Here is a 23,503-nt window from a genome sequence, read left to right on the forward strand (position 1 = left end):
AGATCAGCCCTGAGCTAACATCCATGCCAATCTTCCTCTTTTTGCTGAGGAAGACTGGCCCTGAGCTAACATCCATTGCCAATCTTCCTCCTTTTTTTTCCCCCAAAGCCCCAGTAGATAGTTGTATGTCATAGTTGCACATTCTTCTAGTTGCTGTATGTGGGACGTGGCCTCAGCATGGCTGGAGAAGCGGTGCGTCGGTGCGCGCCCAGGATCCGAACCCGGGCCGCCAGTAGCGGAGCACGCGCACTTAACCGCTAAGCCACGGGGCCGGCCCCTGTAGTATATTACTCTTTGTGTGGACTTTGTACGTTCATTATTTTTGTTTATTCTGAGATATTCTGTGGGATTTGTTGCTATAGTTGATAAGCCCTTTTTTCCATTCTATTTTCTGTCTGGTTATTGCTGTGTATGAGAAAGGTGCTGGGCTTTGCATACACATTCTATGTAAGACAAGAAGTATCCATTTGTTGTAAGTTTGGGCTTTCTTTGACTGCTTTTTCAATTACTTCTAAGGTTTATTCAGGTTTTCTACTTGAGCCAACGATTAGAATTTCTATGCTGTATTTAGTCTAGTCTCTTAGAGCTGTGTTTTTAATTTCTGGTGTTTAGGGTTTGAGGCTTTCCTTCTTGTTTTCTCTGACTTTGTCTCTGTGGTAGCAACTGTGGACACGGTTTTTGAGTTTTCTGTTTATTCTAATGTGTAGTCAAATTAAGAATTTGTTCCATGTGTGTTTTCTGGTTGTTGGACTTAATCATTAGGTTGACTTGAGTCCTCTTCAGCCTTACCTAATGTTTTATCTAATTCATGTGTTGTTTTCTGGAATAAATGTATTAAAATGCACATAGAACTGTGGCTTTGTCTGTTTCTCCCTGTATCCGTGTGAAGCTCTGTTAGGTGCATGAAGTTTCCTGTCTTTTACGTCTTCTCGATGAATTGTTTATCACTTTGTCCTGTTAATGCCTTGGATTGTATTTTCTCTCATAAATACTGTTATGCCTCATCTCTTTTAGTTGGTAATTACGGGGTACCTCTCTCTTCACCCCATTTGTCTTAACTCCTCCTGGGCCATTTCATTTAGTTATGCCTTGTGTAAGTAATTTGCAGCTGGGTTTTGTGCCAGCTCACGCTCCTCTGCCTGTCACCTCACTTTGCTCCTGCCCTCCCGCCCAGCCTGGCCTTCCTGGTCCTGCTGCACTGCCTCCCCTTCCAGCCCGACTCCCACGGGGACCCCCTCGACTCTCCCCTGCTGGGCCCTGTGCTCCCTTCCATTGCGTCTCTGCCCTGGCTCCTACCCCTTACAGCCCTGCGATTACCTGCAGGGCACTGGGGAAACCAGGGCACATAAGACCCCAGGCCCCTTGTCTTCTGGGGGGGCCTCCCTCTAAGGGGAGTGGCAGGTGATGCCCAAGCAAGTTCTCAGGTGAGATTAGAGCTGCAAATGGTGGAGCATCAGATGGGGGAAGAAAACAGGATGGTCTTGGGAGCCCTGGGGAGGGAGAGCCTGTTTTAATTTAGGATGAAATAGGACGAGTTCCTCCAGGAGGTGATACTTCAGCTGACACCTGAAGGATGAGCAGGAGCAGTCCAGTGAGAACTGAGGAGAAGATCATTCCAGGGAGAGGGGACAGCAGTCTTCCCCTGTCACTGAGAGGCTTCTCAAGGCTCTACGTCTTCCCCTGTAGGCGTGCGGCCGGTTCTGCGGGGCAGCAGGTGGGGACCAAACATATCCTTGAGTGCAGTGCGGGCGGGAGGCAGCGCGGCTCTGGCACCCGGGGCTGTGGGCACCCTCCCCTCTGGGCCTTTTGGGGGGCTCCTGCCCAGCCTGGTGGGGCGGCTAAATTTGGGCAGGAGCAGCAGCAGCAGCAGAAAGGACTCAGGTGAGGAGTGTGCACAGGGCTTGGGATGTGCACAGGGACAGTGGCACCCAGGCGCCCGTGAGCCTGCAGGGCCAGCAGCTGTGGCGCGATGCTCTGAGGCGGTTGCAGGCTCCAGACTCCAGGGTTCCTCTTCTCCAGGCTAAATGTGCTTGTTTCTCCTACCAGTTTCAATTTTCCCAACCATCCCTCTGTGGTGGTGAGGTACAGGGGCCCCTCTGGCCATGTTAACGAGGTTGGATCCCATGGCCTGGTCTGGTCCCCGCTCCTCCTCTGAGGTGTGGCTTGTCCCAGTCACTTAATCTTTCTGCTCCTGGGATCCTTGATGCTAAAATGGGGACAGTAACGAGGATAGTGAGGAGCCTCCTCGTTGCTCTGCGGGTGGTGGAGTTTTGTCACTGTGAAGGGCTGTACACATGCCCCGCCCCCAGATGCAGTGGTAGGGGGCAGTGTGGGCAGCTCCCTGTGCTCCAGGGGCTGTGGATGAGCTGGGCCACCGTGACCTGCTTGTTCCCCTGGAGGGCAGGTTCTTCGGGATTCCCTGATGCAGTTCTGCTTCCTCTTTTCCCATCCTCTCCCCAGTTTGTTGATTGACTCGTTGAGGGATCCTATCCGATCTCCCCTAAAGACTCTGAAACTAGGGACAGCCTTGGAAACGTCATGCTGTGCTATCCTTTGCCTCACACACATGAGCAAAAACAGCCCCAGCTGCCATCCAGAAGGGTCTCCCCAGCACAGGGAATGCCAGGCACTAAACCTCTGTGGTTTCCCATTGAAAAGATAGGGTCCTGTCGCAGATGCCACCAGGGTCCCTTTGACCAAGGATCAGCCACCTGGGGGAACCAGCGACTTCCACTCCTGAGGGGAGGCTGTGCACAGAGGGTGACAGGAGTCAGGGCAGTGCCACCTCTGTCTCAGCAGGAGATAGGAGCACTGACAGCTCGTTATCCGGGCCTGGGCCAGTAATAAGGGATAGAGCGAAGGGCTGGGTGAGCTCCGTGTCACCATGGCTTAGCAGGCTGCTAGGAGCATGCAGGAGCTCTGGGGGGAGGAGGGGAGAGTGGCAAAGAGCGCACCCCTGGCCTGGAGGGACCGAGAGGAGGAGAGGCCTTTAGAGCCGATAGACAACCCAGTGCAGGTGGGCAGGCCCCGCAGGCTGGCGTTGGCCTCAGGGAATCGCTAGACAGCTGACGAAGGACAGAGCAGGAACCTGCCGCTGGCCAGAGCACCCTGCGACAAGACTCAGCTTGAGGGACAGGTCTGCTAGGACCAGGCGGTGGTCCAGGTCTCTGCAGGGCCTGGGCTTCAGGATCAAGCCCATTGTGAGGAAACTGAGGGGCCATCCAAGATTGCCAGGGTGGAACGTGAGCCTGGCTGCCGGGTTCCATCATCGCCTGTGTGGTCCGGGCCTGGGGGCCTGGCAGATCCCGCTGACCTTGGCTGCTCCTTGTGTGCTGCTAGGCCTGGGGCTTCCAGGGGACGGACTGCAGGGTGGGGCTGTCACCTGCCAAGTGGCCCAAGGGGACCTGTCTTCCTCTTCTCGTCTGCACTTTGACCTTGGGCTTTGGGGCATCTCTACAGGGGCTGGGCTTTGGTGGGGGGGCGGCGGGGGGGTGTTCTAGAACATAATGTCCAAGCCACTCCCCAAAATAATAGTGATGAAAATAATAACAATTATGTTTGAGGTGAAATTAACACTTCTAATGCATCTTTAGAAAATGTTGCTGTTTTCAACAGACCTGTAACATACAGTTTAGTTAAGAACTCTGCTTGCTCGGCAGAAGCAGCTACAAGATGTGCCCCAGCCAGCTCTGGCCTTATGGCAGCCCCTCCCCCTCCCACGGGAGTGTCAGGAGGGGTCCCTGCCCCGTGCTCCCTGGGTTAGGGTCTGGGGCACACTCTGATGCCTTCAGGGGCCAGGAGGACAACAAGGATGGCAGGCCAGGCGGCCTGGGGATCCAAGCCTCATGCGTTATGTCTCCAGGCGTGGTCGTTACTCCACAGCTCAGTGTGACTCCCCCACCCCCGCGGTGACCCCGTCTCCTATTTCCTCAGAGAAGCTGACAATTCTAGCCTTTGTTTAACGTGAAATCTCCCAATTTTGAAATACTGTCAACCAAATAACGTATTTTTTCAACACCACGTGGCCCTAACAGGAGCCTCTGTGGTCTGGTTTTGCCCGGAGACCCCCCGTCGGTGACCCCTGGCTTGACAGGGGCAGAGGGGAATGTCCAGCCTCTTCCCCGGGGAAGAATTTTTTTATGGAAATTACCATCTTTCTGCTTCCCGAGGTGATTCTGAAGGTGAGTTGTCCCTGCTTGTTGGAACTGCAAAGAGATAAATGTGTAAAAATAGAGTAGCAATTCCTCAACCCCCCTGTCAGTTTAAGCAGCCAGTGTCTCCTCTGGGAGCGGCGAGGATGGCCGTGAACAACCTCCAGGCGGCCCAGCAGAGTGATCACTGCACACGCGCTGCCTGCACGCCTCCGCCCCGTCCCCGGAGCGTCCCTGGGCGGCGCCTGCAATGTGCAACTGTGTGTGTGTGTGTGTGTGTGTGTGTGTGTGTGTGTGTGTGTGTGTGTGTGTGGGAGGGGTGGACGTGGGAGACTGCAGGGCTGGGGCAGGGGCACAACAGCCCCAGGAGGTGCAGGAATGCAAGCAGCCACTCAGCCCTGACCCCACTCACTGCTCTTCCTGTCAAAGCCCCCCACTTCTCCTTCCCCTCCCTCCCTCTGCTTTTCCTTCCTGGTCTCTCTGCCACGCCAGGTCGCAAGTCTGTGCCTCAAAACTAGCAGACAGCAGGTGTAAAGGAGAGAGCTTCCAGCTGAGAGTCCGCGATGCGGGGGTCCGTCAGTCTTCCTGTCTGTAGAACGGGGACAGTAATGCACAGCAAGGAGGCCAGTGGTCGGCACTGGCTGAGGAGACCCATGCGCGGGACCGAGTATGGAGCAGGACCCCGATGGCGGCAGGCTGTCCGCCTGTCTGTGAACTGCCATGCTGCCCTCAGAAGCCCTGTTCTGCCTCCAGGGTCTGTCACATGCCACCGTGATGTTGAGGGAGTTCCTGTCCCGGTCCAGAGGAGGCAGTGGACAAGAGGCTTTGGGGACAAGTGAGAGGAAGTGTTCTGGAAGACTCTTTGTGGAGAGGTGGTGCTGCAGGCTTCCGGCCCCACCTTAGCTGCAGGGGCCACAGGGCCTGGGTCAGTGATGTCACGATGACCTGAGGTCCTAGGTCCTTCCCAGGCAGGAGTCTCTGAGACACCCCTCGACCCCCCAGGGAATGTCAAGGAAAAGCAGGACCCTGGGGTCGAGGACCTGGCACGGACACAGAGACCAGCGCAGGAGTGTGGGGGGCTTCCAGAAGGCTTTGGTGCTGGGGCTTAGCGGGCAGTGTGGTCTGGGGCTACCAGCAACACTGAGGTCAGCCTGGTCAGCTCAGCTGCAAATCTGAAAGGTGGGGGCAGGGGCTCTGGTCCAGGGTGGGCTCCAGGCCCAGTGAGAAAGTCGAAGGGAACCGAGGCAGAAGCTGCAGCTATGCAGGTGGTGAGACAACATCCTGGGATCCTGGGCCAAATGGAGCTCCGGGCCCTGGACCCCTCAGCTGAGGCCCCTCAGGCACCACGCCCCAGAAGGGCTGCCTGCCCTCGGCCGGGTGTCCAGCCTGTGGGGGCCAGAGTGAGTCCCTGCCCAGACAGACCATGGGGGAGCTGTCACGAGAGGCGATCATCCTGGTCCCTGCACAGTTCAGTCAGGCAACCTCCCATCTCCTCGCACTTGGGACCAGGGGCAGGCACTGTTCACACGGGGGAGGGGGCCGTGGGAGATCCCAGCCAGGATAGGGGCGGGTGGACCTGGCCCAGAGACGAGGGACCTTTCTTCAGTGGAGGACAGAGCAGAAAGTTCCAGAAGGAGAGCTGCCCAAGGAGACCCTGTGGGACACACACCATCCAAGCTGGGCCTCAGTTTCCCCAGTTATAATAGGGGGTGGCAACACCTGGGAGACCAGCCCTTTGGCACCCGGGCGGCCCTTTGGGAGCCTGCAAGTGCATGAATGGGTGAAAAGAGCTGATGCTGCTCATGCCCATCCCTGGCTGCGCGGCCCAGCTTCCTGGCCTCTCCGAGCGTCGCTGGGTGTCAGACTTGGCTGCTGCTGAGGTGTTGGTGTGCATGCTTCTGGGTCTGAGCTGACTTGGCACAGTCAAGTCTACTTACTGCCCTCCCTGAACCTGTTTGTTCTCCTGTCAAATGAGGACAAGAAGGCCCTCTGTTCCGGTGCCGTGGGTTTTCAACGAGATGTTGGCCAAGCTGGTGCCTGGCAGGTGCCGCGTAGCATCCGAATGGGGTTTGGACCTGCTGCGGCGACCCTGGTGAGCCCGGGCTGCTGTTGCAGACGCTGTCTTCTGTCCTTCCAGGGGCCTCCCTGGACAGCCTGGACAGCCTCAGCCGCGCCCTGGGCGTCCTGGAGGATCAGGTCAACAGCTCGAGGCACAGGGCGCGCAGGCACGCTGCCGACGACGACTACAACATCGAGGTCCTGCTGGGCGTGGACGACTCGGTGGTGCAGTTCCACGGGAAGGAGCACGTGCAGAAGTACCTGCTCACGCTCATGAACATTGTAAGTGGGGGCTGGGGGCGGGGCCAGGTGGAGAGGGCAGCAGGCGGGCCAGCCTGCCCCTGCTTTCTGCCGTTTCTTGGTGGAGCTGGGAGTAAGCGACGTGGTCACTGGGAGGCTCTCTGGGTCCACAGGTGAGAAAAGACCCTCCCATTGACCTCACTGAACCTCAGTTTTCTCATCTGCAAATGGGGGTAATTGTGACTTGGCAAGACTATTTACACACTAAGGCCATTTTTCACAAACTCCAGTCATTTGTGTACCAGTTTTCTTGATTTTTACCATACCCACGTTGGACCCGGACTGTGTGTTTTCCTGTAAGTCAACTGGCCTTTTTAAAACTTAAAATTATTTGCAAAGGAAGCCTCACTTTACGTAAAGGTAACCTAAATAGTGAAACGTAAAGCGACGGTTACTCAACCCCGGGTAGGTAGTCCTGCCTTCTGCAGGCTCTGAACTGCAGCCCACGCTGTGTAACAGGGAGTTTAGTGTGTGTTAGAGGAGGGGAGAGACAGACCGACACCCATCCGAGGCTTCCTGAGGCAGTCAGAGGAATTGAAGATTGAAGAGGGAATCCGTTGCCCCATGTGAGGCTGGGCTGTTTAATGGGGTGTCTCTGCGCCTTCTAAGCTTTACTTACTATCACTGGTTTACTGTAAAGGATACATCTCAGGAACAGTCAAATGGAAGAGATGCAGGGGGTGCGAGGTATGGGGGAGGTGCACAGAGCTTCCCTGGCCTCTCTGGGCGCCCCACCCTCGCAGCACCTCGACAAAGTCACCCACCTTGGCAGCTCTCTAAACTCCATTGTTTAGGGTTTTTATGGAGGTTCTACTACAGTCATGTGTCGCTGAGCGACAGGGACATGTTCTGAGAAATGTGTCATTAGGCGAGTTCGTCGTTGTGTGAACCTCATAGAGTGTACTCACACACACCCAGATGGTACAGCCTACTGCACACCTAGGCTGTATGGCACTGATCTTACGGGACCACGGGCGTATATGAGGTTTGTTGTATGCGGCGCATGACTGTACTTGGGCATGACTGATGGAATCATTGGCCCTGGGTGATTGGACTGGATCTCCAGCCTGTCTCCCCTCCCTCCAGGTCAGGGGGTGGGGCTGAAAGTTCCAACCCTCGAATCACAGATTTGGTTACTCTGGCGGCCCCCATCCTAAAGCTGTGTAGGGGCCCACGGAGAGTCACCTCATTAGCATAAACTCAGGTGTGGTTGAAAGGGGCTCATTATGAATAACAGAAGACACTCTTCTCACCCCCATCACTCAGGAAATTATGAGGGGTTAGGAGTCCATGTGAGGAGGTGGGGCTACAGACCAGACACATATTTCTGATGATGTCACATCTGGGTTAATTCCTGGCCCCCCTGTGACCAGCAGTGTCACTGAGAATGCTGCTCCAGTCCTCTGAGCCTTGGTTTTCTCCTCTTTAAAATGAATGGGTCAATAATTTCCCTCTCAGGAGTTGTCGTGACGATTAAATGAGATAATAGAGGTGAATGGGACTTTCAGTCTCTAAATAAAATGTGGTTTTACTATGGTGACAGTGATGATATTTAATTTAGTGACAGCACATCTAGAATTGCTTTTAAGAAGTAAGCCAGGGACTCTGATTGAAGCTGGAGTGTCGTGGTGAGTTCTGCTTGAGGCTGGTGGAGCAAATCCGCCTTTTCCCTGGTGTGGGGGGTCCCTCTGTCACACACATCTCGTGCTGCATGAGCTGGTAGGAGGAAGTCTAGAACTCTCTCTTGGTTTTACCAGTTAACCTCAGTTTATTCATTTATACCCTCATGGTCAGCTTTGGATAATGAGATGGTTTGGTTAGTTTCTCGCAAATCATGAGAAATATAAAAATTATTAAATCGAAACAAACTTTATTATCACAATAAAAGAATTTTGGGAGAGAAATCATAGGAGCTGAGAAGGAGTAGTTGGGCCATATCTTTCCTGCTTGTCCGGGCACAGTGGTTGGTCCTGCAGACGCAGAGGGCATGGTGGACAGTCCTGGGGCTCAGGGAGACACAGGTCGGGGAGGATCTGCGCCTCTAATCTGAGCTCCAGCTCCCACCGTTGAGAGGAAAGCGCAGTGCGGTCGAGGGGCTGAGGATGGAGCCTGCAGCGCGTGGTGCCCCAACAGTGAGCACCCTCTAAGGCTCTGTGTCCTCATTCAGGGCAGGTTCATGCCCAGGAGAGAGTCCCCGGGGCTGATTTAAGGCATGTGGCACCCTGTGGTGGTCTTGGGAACGAGGGGATTGAGGAAGGGTGAATATTTGGTAAAGGATGACCTTCCAGAGCAACACTGTCCAATAGAAGTTTCTGCAGTGCTGGAAATGCTCTAATTCTGCCCTGACCAATGAGGCAGCCACTAGCCACCCCTGGCCCTTAAGCACTTGAAATGTTGCTGATGTGACTGAAGAACTGAATTTTTAATTTATTTTTAATAGAATTTTTTTATTTTAATGTAAAAATTTTTAATTGTAGTAAAATACATATAACATAAAATATACTGTCTTAACCATTTTAACTGTACAGTTTAGTGGCATCAAGCACATTCACACTGTTGTGCAGCCATCCTCACCATCCATCTCCAGAACTCTTTCATCTTGGAAAACTGACGCTCCATACCCATTCAACACTGACTCCTCTTTCCCCCTCCCCCAGCCCCTGGCAACCACCCTCCTACTTTCTGTCTCTATGAATCTGACTACTCCATGTACCTCATGTAAGTGGAGTCATACAGTATTTGTCCTTTTGAGACTGGCTTATTTCACTTAGCATAATGTCCTCAAGGTTCATCTATATCGTGACATTTGTCAGTATTTCCTTCTTTTTAGGGGTGAATAATATTCCCTTGTATGTATACACCGCATTTTGCTTATCCATTCATCTGTCAGTGGACGCTTGGGTTGCTTCCACCTTTTGGCTATTGTGAATAACGCTGCTATGAACATGGGTGTACAAATATTTCTTCATGTCCCTGCTTTCAGTTCTTTTGTGTATGTACCCAGAAGTGGCATTGTAGGATCATATGGTAATTCTATTTTCAATTTTCTGAGGAGCCACTGTATTGTTTTCTACAGCAGCTGTACCATTTTACATACCCTCAAACAGTGCACAAGGGTTCCAGTTTCTCCACATCCTCACCAGCACTTGTTACTTTTGATGGTAGCCATCCCAATGGGTAATTTAATTTATTTGTAACTAATTTACATTTGGATTTAAATCACCAGTGTGGCTAGTGGCTCCCGTACTGGACGGTGCAGTCCTGGAAGATCTGTGCCCAGTGGGACCTCCTGCTGCGCCCTTCCTCTGAACCTGACCAGGCGCGTGGTGCTGACCAGGTGTGGGCAGCGCTGCTGTGGGCGCCCCGAGACTCTGAAGGCACTGGCTCACCTGGAGCTGCGCCGGATCCCTGAGTGGCCCTGAAGGCCTGGCCAGGGCACGTGTCCCTCTCCTTACATGTGCACAGCTGGTCTCGGGGCTTCTCAGCTCTGGCCAAAGCAGTGACGTGGAGGACAGATGTGGCAGCAGCCGGCCTGGACCACGCGCCAAGTGAGGCATTTGGTCAGCTGTGAGGACGGCCAGGGCCAGGGCAGAGGCGTTCCCAGTGGCCAAGGCTCGGGGCCAGCCGTGGATGGACACAGCCTGTCCCCTAAGGAAGGCCACTGAGGCCCTGGGAGGAGGGTCTGGTGGGGGTCCCCATGGCAGGGACCTGGGGAATGTGGGGTCCCAGGAGGAGGAGAGGCCAAGGTGGGCCAAATGCAGGCGTGGTTTGGTTTCCATCTTGTTCAGGGTGATTCCCCCTGCAGGAGTTCCTCTGGCGTCTGTCTGTGACAGAGCCTGGGTGGGATGCGGGTCTTGGTCTGACACAGACACTTCGGGTTCATCAGATATCCACGTGCTCCCCTCCTTTCCTCCATTTTCCCAGCCTCCCTTGCAGGGGTTAATTTGGGGTTGTGTGGCTAGGAAGTGATGTGTGTCACCTCTTGGCCAAGGCAGTGAAGAGCCGGGGTGGCCCTTCCCTCTCTCTCTTTCCCTGCCGCAGTGACCTTGGAAGCCACATGTCCCAGTAGGTACAGCTACAAAGTGGGGCAGGGCCGGCCAGCCTGCACTGGGCTGTGATGTGTGCAGCCGCTGTGTCAGGCTGCTGAGATGTGTGGACTCTTTAATGCTGCAGCCTAGCCTGTCCTATTCTGACCAGTACCCCTGGCTCCTGTCCATATGGCTGACAAGTGTTTACTGGGCATTTACTACCTGTTAGGCAAGGGGTACAGCTGTAAGCAAGACAGGACACAGTCCCTGTGGCCACGGCCTTGCCTTCTGGTGGGGCGACACAGACAATATTCAAGTGAAAAACAAATGAGGTGATTTCAGGTAATGATAAATGCAAGAAAGGAAATAAAATAGCTACTGAGATGGAGAAGGAAGAAGGGTTGGGGAAAGTGCGCCACTTTATAAGGGGTCACGGAGGCTGTGCACAGGAAGTAACATTGTTGCTGAGCCTTGAATGATAAGGGATGACTGTGAGAAGAGATGGGATAGAGTGTTCTGGGGGAACAGGCAGTGCAAACGCCCTGAGACAGGAAGGAGATTGGCACATTTGAAGAGGTGCAGCAGGGCCAGTGTGGGATCACGGGGCACAGGCAGGAGGGGAGGTGGGAGACGAGCCAGGCCAGGCAGTAGATGTGGAGAGGGACTTGGATGTGACCTGAAGGGCAGCGGGAATTCGCTGGGGGTGCGGCTTCCTTCCTACACTAATGGGCAAGGCATTTTATTCCCTTTTTTCATAGGAATATGGGAATTAATCAATCCGTCCTTGTCTCCATCTCAGACTTTCTGGAGGGTGTGAAGGGTTGGGAATGTTCACTGAGCACTTCACTTCACCTGGGAGCAGAAAGAGTCTCACGGTGTTCAGACTCCCCCAACCCATTCAAGCACCTCCTGCCAGGTCCAGTTTCCTTCTTTTCCTCCTTAAATCTAGAAAAGTAACATTCTTTGCTTATTAAAATATGCTGCATTTAACACAGACAATATATTATTTACAATGGAAAATTAGAAGATATTCATACAGGTATGTGAGTGTTTTCTCCTACCAATTATTGCCTCCGGTCTCATCTTAATGCTGGTGTAACAGTGCACCACTGACTGTGGCGTGCTTTTTATGTAACTGATTATTTGTGGGACATATTCATATAACAAAATTTATTTCCCTATCAGAGGTCAGATGGGCGGCCACCTGTAGTGAACATCCTTATAGCTGAATCTGTCGCTCCTCTTTCACTGTTTCCTCAAACTGAGTTCCTAAAAGTACAAACCCTGGCCAACAGGTATGTGCATTTTGAAGCTTTCTACACCAGAATGTTCTGTGCTGTGCTCTCGCCTATTCGTGCTCTGTTGAGCGAATGCCTATCTCCCCACCACCTCACACCACCAAAGCCGTTCTAGCTGTGGCAGTCTCATAGCTACAACTGGGATATACGTTTTGTTGTAAGTTGTACTTATTTGATGGTAATGAGGTTGCATTTTTTTTAAAATATATTTTAAAACAGCAATCATCTTGTATTTTTTATGATTGGCCTGTTCATGTCCTTTCTTCTACTGGGATTTTAGTTTCTTGCTTGTTAATTTGAAGAAACTTTATATTAAAATAGGTTAACTTTTTCTCTGACAGACGTATGGGAAACATTTTCCCAGTTTTGCTGTTTGCCTTTTGTTTTGTTTGGGGTGGTTTTCGATGGCTTACCTTTCTGTGTGGTCATATCCTGAGCTCTTTCCCTCCCTGGTTTTCCCTTGGGTGCTGTGTTCGGCACTTCGCGCCCTCCCCAGAAATTAACCTTCTGGAACTTCGCTCTGGTCGCCCCAGAGGTGACTCCCATGGCCCCTTGTCAGCAGCGTCGGTTCCCAAACCCTGACCCCCACTGACCCGCTGACTTTCTTGCCTCAGCACCTTCAGTTGCAGCAGCCGTGCCCCCAGAATGCCTCCTGGTACGAAACCCCTGAGGCCCAGTGCCAATTGCCAATGAGGCTTCTTGTTCAAAGAGCAGGAAAAAGTGCTGTAAAGGTTCATATGAAGCCTTTTCCTTTCTTCCACAGTCCCTCTCTCAACTTGTCAAGATTTAAAAATTTTCTATTTATTGTCACTCTAAGTGAAGAAAAATTGGAATTTTTAATTATTAGCATGAGTTTCACCGTTCATCTTTATGTTGTACAGAGCCTGTTTTACATGCAAATATTAGAGCTTCTAACTTGTATGCGGCATCACCGACATTAAACGGATTTATACCCATGGCTCACGCTTGGAGGGTGCCTCAAGTCGGCCGGAAGTTCCAGCAGAGCGCAAGCCAGCCTCAGGAAGGTTGGAGGGAGGAGGAGAGGAGCCCTCAGGAGTGGAGCTGGTGGAGGGAGTGCTCCCTCAGGCACAGTTCTCCACAGGGGCCCCGGGTCCTGGCCAGCAGTGTGGGGTGTGCCACTGGGGCCCGACAGCCGCTGCTGGAGGAACACACTGTGCTGCGCCCAGGCCAGGGGTCTGGGGACACCGAGCCTGGCATCTCCCCTTCCCATGGGTCCACTACCCCAGCCCAGGGCAGACGGCCAAGGATCTTTACACCCAGCACCTGGATGGCGCTGCGCAAGAGGCTCACCTCTGCTGGGACACAGGCTCAGACCTGTGTGGGGCTGCCTGCCCTGGCTGGGACGGCCACTGCATGCCCCGGCCTGAGATGCCACGGGGCATGTGTGCCCACCCTGACCCTCTCTGCGCCTGCGTCCAGGCCCCTGCTGGCGGCAGAAGATGCCAGTGGTTACAGGGTGGGGAGGGGCAGCAGAGAATCTGTCCCAGGGAGGTGGGACTCGAGAGAACCAAGGCTGCAAGCCCCCAGAACGTGCTCCACTGTCCTGCTGGACTTCACTTCACAAAACACAAACTCACAAGTGAGACAACTTCAAGACGGCGACTGCAGAGCATTACGCCCCAAGTGCAGGACCTTCTGAGCATGGGCCCTGGTCTCTCGCCCACCAACCCAGCACTATGAGCCCTGTTCTAAGACTCCACAGCCCAGCCTGACCATCCCCTCTTCCCTGATGTGGCCTGTGCTTCCCACCTCAGGGCCCATTCTCCATGCCTTGTCCCCATCCTCTGTTCATCCAGAGGCTCAGCCCAGAGCTACTCCCACTCTCGGCTTTCTGCCCAGGTGAAGAAAGCTAAGATGCTGCTGGGGTCTTCTGAGCCCTGGGGCCAGGCTGTGGGCTGCGCCCTCGTCCTCTGGGGCCCTTGCACTAATTTTTAGCTCTCATACAGCCAGAGCCCTCCAGGTTTCTGGCAAACCCAGGATGAGGCCCCATCCCTGTGGCCCAGGGGCCCTTAGCCTGTCAGAGCAGCTGGAACCCCCTGGGGAAGCCATTTGAGGAGGAGGGGACTCGTTCCCAGTGCTAGGAGCGCTGTGAGGATGGAGCTGTGAGGATGGCAGATGTATGGCCCATCCAGCCGTGCTGGCTCCTCCAGGCCCTGTCCCCTGCGCCACCACTGGGCCCTGCATGGGCCCCTGCTCAGACATGGCTCTCCACAGCCAGCTCCCTCTGCCGTCATCCTGTTCCGCTCCTGCTCCTCCCGGCCTTCGGCTCTGCCTTGTCCCAAGGCATCCACCGGGCCCAGCCCTGAGGATGAGGTGCTCGCTCCCCTCTGCGTGCTTCCCTCTGTGCTGGGAACCCCGTCCTGTTTGATCCTTCCTCCTTGGAAATGTGCTCCCTCCTGTGTGTGGTGCCCAGGCTGGGCTGCAGTCCGTGCTCCTGAGCACGCCTGCTGCTGGCCCTGGTGCCGGGGAGTTACGACAGTCTCACAGACATGCTCTGCCAGCCCCTGAGCTCATCTCTGCTCACCACCTCGTGCTGTGGCAGTGCGTGCCTGGCCCCCAAGGAGCCGTGCTAGGACACTGCCCAGATGTTCACGGCACCTCCAGTTGCCCAGGAGGCACAGACAGTGGCTCTTCTCCAGGCTCGGGTGAATGGGGGCCAGGGATGAATGCCTTAGGGAAGACTTGTGCCATTATTAAAGGAATTACGTACCCATTTTTAAAAGTAAAATCTATTTGTGCCAAGACTTCAAGAAATATAAAACTTGGGCCCAAGACCAGTGCTTCCTCTGCAGTTTTATAGCATTTAACAGAAGCACAGATTGCAGTCCTACTCTTCTCCGAGACACCAAAGGCCTGGGTGTGTCCACAGAGACCCGGGACCACCTGCACAAGCTGCTGCGCCCGGCGCACCCCTTGCAGATGTGGGGCAGACCACTGTGGTAGGCCATGGCCTACCGCCCCCGAGAGAGGCCCACAATTACCCCGTTGTTCCTGGAAGCTCATATTTTCAGGAGGCCTGCCAGAGGCCATGGGACAGATGTGAAGTGTCCCCCCTAAAGGGCCACTTTTTTTGGATGGCAAGCATTCTAAAACATTGATTTTATGTTAAAGTAAACTTGGACATGTTATTGAGTTAAAGCAAAATTCACATGAATGTTTCAAGACAGACTGGAGATTCTAAAGCAGGGCTGCCAAAACTATAGCCCAAGGGTCAAATCTGGCCCACCGTCTGTTTTTGTAAATAAAGTTTTATTGGGACACAGCCACGTTGATTCATCTATGAATTGTCTATGGCTGCTTTTGTGCTACAACGGTGGAGTTGAGTAGTTGGGACAGAGATCATATGGCCCAGGAAGCTAAAAATCGTCACCATTTGACACTAAGGAAATATTTGCTGTTAGGCTCTAAAGAAATCTCCTACTTGCTTAGTGCCCACCTTGAGCAGTCGCCCCAGCACTCTAGAGTTTGCATTTGCGTGTCACTGCATCAGTGCATTGGGTGTACATGTTAGGGGAGCACTGCACATAGAGTGAGGACTGGCTTTGGAGTCAGAAGCAGTTCCATCTTAACCCTGGCTTTTACCTACCTGGCCAAGTTCCTTCACTGCCCTGAACTTGGTTTACTCATCTGTAAACCTCCCACACACCCTGAGCATCTCTGGCAAGAGGTGGCCCCAGGAGACAAGCTCCCCTTCACCCTCTTGAGGCCTCTGAGCCCCTGCAGCTGGAGCAGCCCTTTCCTGAAGGCCATCGCAGGGAACTTGCACTTGTCCCCATTGAGCTGAACTTCACCCTCTCCCTGCTCAGACCCCAGCCCACCCTCACCCTCATCCCAGCCTTGCCAGCTTGATGAACGTGTGAGGTCACTTTGGGAATTCTTTTTAAAGCAATCGAATGAGCTGATCTTAATAACCATTTTAAAACAGCAGAGCAGAAGGAGCAGATTTCTGGGCAAGGAGAGCTGTCTCTCCCAGCTGCGTTAACGGCTCACGTTCTAGAAGAATTCCTGAGCCGCCAAGGCATCTCTTCTGCTGAGGGCAGAAGCAATCCGTAGGCACATGGAGAACATGGGATCCATAGGCGCTTCTGTGCTTTCAGAGTCAGGGCCATAACCTTTGACCCCTCCTAACATGGGGACAATCCTCCGTACGGTATGTTCTTAGACAAGTTTTGTTGAATGAATGATTTCTCTCTGTGCCAGGATTCAGATATTTTTCCTCTTTTCTTTGCTAATTTAATCCAGAAATTGGCCTGGGTTTACCAAAGCCTTGCCAGGGTTTGCAAACAATCAAAGGCACGTGGGCTCCATTCTCACCAACTTCTAAGAATGCTGGGCCACGTGGTGACAGCCGGGGGGTAGTGGCGGGACAGGGATGTTTTCTACTGGTCTCGGGAGAAGCCTCGTGAACTGGCCACAGAACTGCAGTCCAGCTGGGGGAAGGCGCAGCCCCAGGCCCGTTCACATGACTTTGGCTTCAGTTCCTGGGAAAGAGGAAAACATCTCTGAAACGAGACACTAACGCTTGGTGCCCTTAGGTTGAGGGGAAGCAAACGGGGCTCCCGGGCAAGGAGTTTACGTTTGAGTTTGGGCCTGGCCACAGCAGGGGGTGGGAGGATGGAGATCAGGAGCTCCCATTGTCACACGCAGCTCCCTAGGCCCCCGGGTCGACTGGTGCTGTGGGCCATGGAGACACTGTTCCTGCTCCTCATGCTCGCCCCACTGGCCTGAGAGCATGGCCACATAAGCCACCAGGAGATATGGCTGTCAGGGCCGGTGGCGTGTGTGAGCCCGCTACACCACTGAGAAGAGGGCGGCGCTCTCAGATGCTGATGGGAGCCAGGCAGGAGGCACGGTCAGGGGCGAGGAGGGCTGTGGCAATAGAGAACAGAGGGGGCTGGAGCGACAGGAGAGGCCACAGCCCTGGAGATCCCCTCCTGGTTCCCAATCCCTTGTGGTCGTGTAGGAATAAGCAGGCCCCCTGTTGCCAGCTCTGTTTTTCCATGAGAAGCTGGAAATCCAACTTTTATGGGAAATTTAATTATTTTTCAATGTCGGCAACAAATTGAAATTAAGCCCTCACACGGCACAAGTGAATCAGAACACGACTGCAGGACAAGTCTGGCCGGCCAGCAGGGGGATTGTTCCTTCTGGCCTAGAAGAAAGGAGGCAACTGCCTGCCCTGCTGTGTCCTGTGCCGGGGGACAATTAGTGCCACCTCCCAGGGCTGCTGTGAGCATGACTCGAGTTAAACACCAGAAACGTACTTAGCAGAGCGCTGGGCACGTGGAGGGTGTCTAGCGAATGTGAGCTGTCACTGGTCACGTGTTTGCTCATTGGGCACTCTCTGAACCCCTGGTCTAAATCAGGCCCCATTCTGGGCATTGGGGTACAAAAGCGAGGAGTTGTGTCTCTGTGTTCAGAAAGCTTGGCTTCTGGGAGGGGTGGGGAGTAGGGCAAGGAACGAGTAATTACACCCTGGTTAACACGCTCATCACACAAGTACAGGGCACTGCGGGGTCACAGGGAAGAGCGCCTCAGACGAGGGCCGCTTGAGCCCTGCCACAGAGGCAGAGGTTAACCAGGAGAGAAGCCTGGGGTGTGCTGGTGCTGCTGTGGGTGGTGGAATAGCACGTGCAAAAGCCCAGCGGCATCGCTGCCTCACAGTGTGTGGTTGGGCCTTGCTGGAGTGTAGGGTGCTGGGGGAGAGGCAGGAGATGAGGTTGGCCAGGCTAAGGGGCGTGGGGCCCACTGCCATACCATTACAAGGGAGTGAAGAGGTTGGTTTGGGGTCTAAAAAGAGAAACCTCTCTCTTCGGGAGTTTGGGGCTTGTACATTCTCTTAACTGGAAACGCCTCTCCCCACAGCCTGAGGGGGCTGAGTTTGCACACGGCCCTGTGTGAGGAGGCACTTTTGCTGTCTCTATGTTGTCCCAGTGGCCTGTGAGATTCCCTTTCCTGGGTAAGATCATCGAGGCTCAGAGGCTGGGTGGGCAGCTAGGGCGGCAGATGGGATTCTGTGGGAGGCGGGCCGTCCTCGGAGACCTGGCCCAGGTGCAGGTCCTCTTCCCACTGTTCTGACCTGAGGAGCAAGGGCTCCGGAACCCCTGAGGAGGCGCTGAGGCGTGTCCTCACCTTGGCCCTCTGATGGCATTCATGTCACTTGTCCACACCTCCGACTACCTTTTCCATCTACTTCTGCGACTCTCCTGGTTCTTCCCCTTGGCTTCTCCATCGCTTGTGTCTTCCCATTCTCTCTGAGATTTGCTACCCACCCCTCACTCATTCCTTCAGTGCATGCCTATAGAGCGCCCACTATGTGCCAGCCGCTGGCGTAGGTGCTGGAAATGCCGTAGTGAGCAAGCCTGGGGGTCCTGCCTGCGTGGAGCTCACATTCCAGTGGGCTGGGGGGGGGGCAGTAGACCCCTCCCCAGTGATGATGATGCAGGTGGAGAACGTTCCGACGGGTGGGGACCATGGCCTGTCCTTACCTCTGCCTCTTCCTTCCTGAGATGTGCTGCACCGCCCCCCATTCTCGCCCACCTCCCTCCCCGCTCCAGAAGGCCTCCTGACAGCCGACAGGAGCCTTGGAGCAGCCTGTCCTTGGCCTCCCTGGGGAGCTGAGGGTTGTCAAAGCGGGAGCTGGAGTCCCAGTGGATGAGGAGGGCCAGGCATTGTCACTTCTTAATGACAGCTTGAGGCAGCTACAGAGCTTGTCTTGTACAGACTCCAGCCAGGAAGTGACAGCTGAGCCAGAAAAGCAGAGACTGGCTCCCGATCTGGGCTGGCATGGACTGTCACTCCTGCCCAGGCCCCCCTGGGCAGCCCCCTGTGCTGAGTTGCTGTTGAGCGACCCCGGGGTCCTGCTCTGCTGCCCGGGACCCCTTGGTGCTGCGTCTCGGAAGGGTCAGGGCTAACAGTCTGCTTCCCGGACTCTGCATGTTTGGCACCTGGCAAAGGTCGGCAAGGACTGGGTGTTGAGTGTCTTTTGAATGAATGAATAAGTGAGTAGATGAATTCCCATAAAGTGACTGTGGTCCCACTGACTCCCATAAGAAATGGACTCTACCTGTCCATGGAAAGAAGTCCCAGTAGCATCAGTGTCCTCGTCCCTTCTCCCTGATGCCCCAGGCTGTTTTTCTCCATCATAGTTGCTCAGGTGTGGATCTCCAGCTCGTGGAGACACACAGCCTTAAGTTCAGCAGATTTGCCAAATTGCTTTCCAAAGCCTTTGCAGCGGCTCCCACTCGCGCTCATAGGGGTGAGTTTCCCATGTTCTCTGAGCCTCAGTTCCCCCCATAAAACAGGGATAATGACGCTCCCCTGCAGGGTGTGGGAGGTGAAAGGTCGTGATGTGAGGAGGCACCTGGCACAGGTCTGGGAAGGTCAGAGCTGACAAACAAGGTGCATCCATGCCATCTGCCAAACCAGCCCACTTTGTCCTCGAGAAGCTCGGTTCTCATGGACCACACTTACGTGCCTTATCACAGCAAGAAGGACAAGGCCTCGGCAGCCCTGGGGCACAGCCAGCGCCCTCTGCCTGGCTGGAGGACTGGCACAGTGGAGATGAGCCTGGAGCTGATTTTGACTGCAGAGTGGGCATTTCCCAAGTGGAGTGGTGGGGAAGGCACCACATCCTCAGCACGTCCCTGGAATGGGAGACAGCGCATGGGGCAGGCATGGGCATGCGGGGCAGGGAGGCCTCAGAAGAACAGAGCTGGCCAGACGGAGGCAGCTTGGACTTGATCTTGAAGCTTTGGGAGCCATTTTCCAAGCACTGAGGATCCCACAGCTGAGGATGCAGGAGAGCCTTGCCTTTGCAGGGGCGCAGGCTCACTGGAGGGGGTGCAGTGAACAGTCTGACAAACAAGTGAGGGGATCAGAGATGGTGACAGTGCAGCAGAGGGGTGGCCTGGAGGGGAGCAGCGTCCAGTTAGCTTAGCCACTGAGCTCCCTGGCACGTCCACTGCACAGGATGGGGCAGGGTGGGCGGGGGCAGCCAGGTGTGGGGCGGGGCTGTCCTCGTGCGCCCTCCCCACCCCAGCCTGACAAACAGACGGACCTGTGGGCTCCCCACGGCCCTTCCGACCCAGGAATGATCTGGGGGGCTTGTGCCTCCAAGAACTCAGCTGACCTCGCTTGGTTCTGGGTTCCCTGTGCAGCAGAGCGTGTCCATCCGTCCTCTCGCCCGCTCGTGCAGTCCCTTGCTCCACACCTCTGGGGGCCTGTTCCTAGCCTGTGCCCAAGTGGTTGACGCACTGCTCAGCCAGGAACAGAGGCTGGCAAGGGAGCTCGGTGACTCAGACAGATTCCTGTGGTGCAGGAGGCCCCGTGCTGCGCAAAGGGACAAGGCTGTTTCCTGCTGTGTTCTCTGAGGCGCCTTATTTCACTTCCTGGGAGGGATGCACTCGCAGCAGACAGCCCAGCGGTGAGCTGTGATGAGGCGAGTAGGGCTGCACTAAAGCTTCTGGATTTGCGGGGAGCTCAGCATTCCTGCTGAGCCGGGGACACATGTGACAGTCTATACTGGCATGGTTTCCTCAGTCTCCTCTGGGTCAGTGCCTGCTGGGCAGGGTCTCTCCCCTCTTCCTCATCATGAGGGGAGAGTCCTAGTGGCCATGGGGAGGCTAGCCCGAGTCCTCGCCATCTTCGCTGTGAGGGGGTGTCAGGTCTGGCCCCGGGCTCTTTCCCTGGGGTGTCCCTGCCCAGTCCAGGTCCAGTGTCGTGATGACTCGTCCACTCTGCAGCCTCTCCCAGTCCACAGCCAGCTACCTCTACCCCAGCCAGCATGGGACCGGAGCTTCTTCGGCCCACATGCTCCCCTCTGGGGCTGGGGAGCCTGGCCGCTACCCAGGCTAGTTCACCCACTCGAGCCCCTCCCATTTCTCACCTCCACTTAGCGCCACATTGGGAATGGACTCTGCTCTTGCCACATGGTCTCATCTCAAGGGCAAAGGGGAAGCAGGGCCCCAAACCCCCTGGGATCTATCTGTTTGACCCTAAAGGTATGTGGGGACAGTGGCAGGGATGGGGGGCCATAACCCTGGGTCTGACTTCCTGCTGCTCCTCAGCCACCTCCCGTGTCCTCCCCCATTCCCGCCCCCAGGGACTTCCCAAGGGCCACGGCACCCCCTCCTCAAGGTGCCATTTCCCCTCTCTCTTTCCTTGAGTCCAAGTGGTGATAGGGCCACAGAAGAATACGATTTACGGGAGGAATAAAAACCATTGTTGTCAGATGATGTTGTGGTGCCCAGTTGGACAAGGTGACAGAGCTCACATCGCAAGGCTGGGAGCAGTGCCTCACAGGCTCTGAGACTGGCGGGGAGGTAGTGAGGATGCCACAAGATCTCGCCACGAGGGGCCCCTCCCTGAAGGGCTTCTTCTGGATGAGATTCCACGCTGGACCCCAGGGCTCTGGTCAGGGAACGCCGAGGAGCTGGGAGCACCAGTGGGCTCTCCAGGGCCGGGGCCACTGCCAGCAGGAATCAAGATCCCTGCCTTCTCTCTGCTCCTTCCCTGTCAGTGGCCTCCAAACAGTGGCCTCAGGGGATATCAGGCCCCCGGCCTGCAGCCTCAGCCGTGTCCTCTGTGTCCTGTGGCCTCAGCGGAGTCCGTCCTTCCCCGTGGTGCAGCATGATCCCTTTCTGATGAGTTGTCGGGCGGTGAGTGGGAAGGTCAGGCCCCGAGTGATGGTGAGGCAGTCGGTTACCACGTGGCAGGGCTGGTGGGGAGGGAGAAGCCAGGTCACACACACATACATGGTAGGGGGGGGGGGTGGCAGCAGCGCGGGCTCTAGAAAATGCCTGAGCATGCAGCTGTCCACGCAAGCCCTTCCTTGCAGCCCCGAGGAGAGCCCAGGGGGCCTGGGGTGAAGCCCAGATGGCTGAAGTTGGGGTCCCAGGGAGCCAGCTCAGGGTGTTTGACCCTCGGTCATTTGATGCGGGCTGTACGGAATGTGGGATCCGCCTGGGATTTCGCTAGATGCTTGAAATACATTGTGGAGGGTGGTCCTGGTAACTGCCTAAGGGGTGAGGACTAGGACCACCTCCATTTCACAGATGAGGAAACTTAGGCCCAAACAGGCAAAGTACCGGGCCCAAGTCACAGAGCAGGATGGAGGCCGAGCCCTCGCTGGACCCCACGCCTTGGAGTGATTAGCACCGATACCACAGCTCTGTTCTTCCTTTTGTGTTTCCACTCATTTGCACAGTAAATGTTTGTTGAGCCTCCACAGGTTCTGGGCGTTGACCTGCATCCCTGGGGTGCAGGAGCCCTGTCCCCACCCGGGGGACCTGCAGAGATATCCCTAGGCCCCGGCCAGTGTGGCCTGGTGTGGGATTGGGGGCGGGGGTGCTGGGGCCGTGCTCTGTGTGGTCTTGAAGGAGGGGCCCTAACCGCCTCCCGTTTTTAATGGCACGACCTTAGTAATTCCAGTCCTGCCCATCTGCATTTCATGCCAGTTTGATATTTTGAGCAGTGGCTAGAGTATCATGTTTGCTCTTGCCTTGCCTCCGAAGTATTTGCAGAGGAAAGAGCGGGGAACTGAGATCTGCAGGGGGATGTTTATTCTCACGATAAGGCCTGGCTTTGGCAGCCTCATTATGCGTCATGAGATGCACGCAGATGAAAGCAATTCCTCACGGAAGCCAGCAGCCCTCTCTGCCCCGGCTTCCAGCAGCACTGTCTTCCCTGCCTCCACCGCGGTGGTCTGAGCCTCCTCCCGGGGCCTCAGAGAGACCAGCCTCTTCCCAGTTATTGCAGAAGTTCCCAGAGAAGCCACAAAGCAGATTGTGCGCCCCGCTCCCAAGGCCTCATGAAAGACTCTTCCAGGCCTGGCTCGCGCCCCCACGTGGTTCTCTTATTGCCAGAGCTTGGCTCTGTGGAGGAGCTGATCGCTTTCCCTGAAGGCTGGGCATAATGGATAGGAACCTCACCAGCAGCTCTGCCCCGTAGAAGCCCCTCCTTGCCCAGACCGTCTCCCCACCCTGGCAGAGGAGAAAGTCACCTCTGTCACAGCCTCAGGCCACTTGCCAGGGCTCACAGTGGCCTGGGGTGGAACACTGCCACAAGAAGGCAAACTTTTACATTACCATGCAGGGCCATGCCCTTCCTTATTGTCTATTCCAAACAGGAACTTGGCTGCGTCTTCGCATAAGCAAAAGGCGCATTGCAATGTATTTCCCCAAACAAGAGAGCCCTTGGCCTCTCTGCACGGAGAAGGGCTGTGGCTTTGAACATCTTCCCTCAAGGTTTAAAGATTCTAGGATCAATTTCTCAGACACAGCTCAAGGACATTGTCCCGGCTTCCCCTCCCCCTAGGTCTAGGCGGAGGAGAGCAGATTCCCACCCCCCCCACCCCGTCCCCACACACATGCCAGGGGGGCGGGAGGGGGGTGGGGAGGCACTTGGGCACTTGGCTGGAGCATCTGTCATTACAGGGCATCATGGGCCCGCTGCTGTCACACATTCTGCCCATTTCCTCTTGTTCCCCATTCTCCAAAGTTATTCACTCATTCGTTCATTCAAAACTCTTTACTGAGACCTACTGTGTGCTCCACACTGCTGGAGACACAGCAGTGACAAGGAGGAGAGATGCCTCTATATCAAGTGCATAGTCCAGTCTGGGAGCAACTACTTCAGGGGGTGTCTT

General features: G+C 55.1%; 1 protein-coding gene across 3 annotated transcripts in view; it reads left to right on the forward strand.

Moving 5' to 3' along the window:
* Nucleotides 1–23,503, forward strand: part of ADAMTS2 (ADAM metallopeptidase with thrombospondin type 1 motif 2) — a 212,829-nt gene that overhangs the window by 111,907 nt on the left and 77,419 nt on the right. For all 3 annotated transcript variants that reach the window (XM_087429230.1, XM_087429231.1, XM_087429232.1), the window contains exon 4: nucleotides 6,289–6,491. In XM_087429230.1, the coding sequence (XP_087285356.1) occupies nucleotides 6,289–6,491 (203 nt within the window). The remainder of the gene's footprint in view (nucleotides 1–6,288; nucleotides 6,492–23,503) is intronic.

Source organism: Ceratotherium simum, chromosome 4 (assembly GCF_057802395.1).
Source record: "Ceratotherium simum simum isolate JZ-2026a chromosome 4, ASM5780239v1, whole genome shotgun sequence".
Classification (NCBI taxonomy): Eukaryota; Metazoa; Chordata; class Mammalia; order Perissodactyla; family Rhinocerotidae; genus Ceratotherium; species Ceratotherium simum.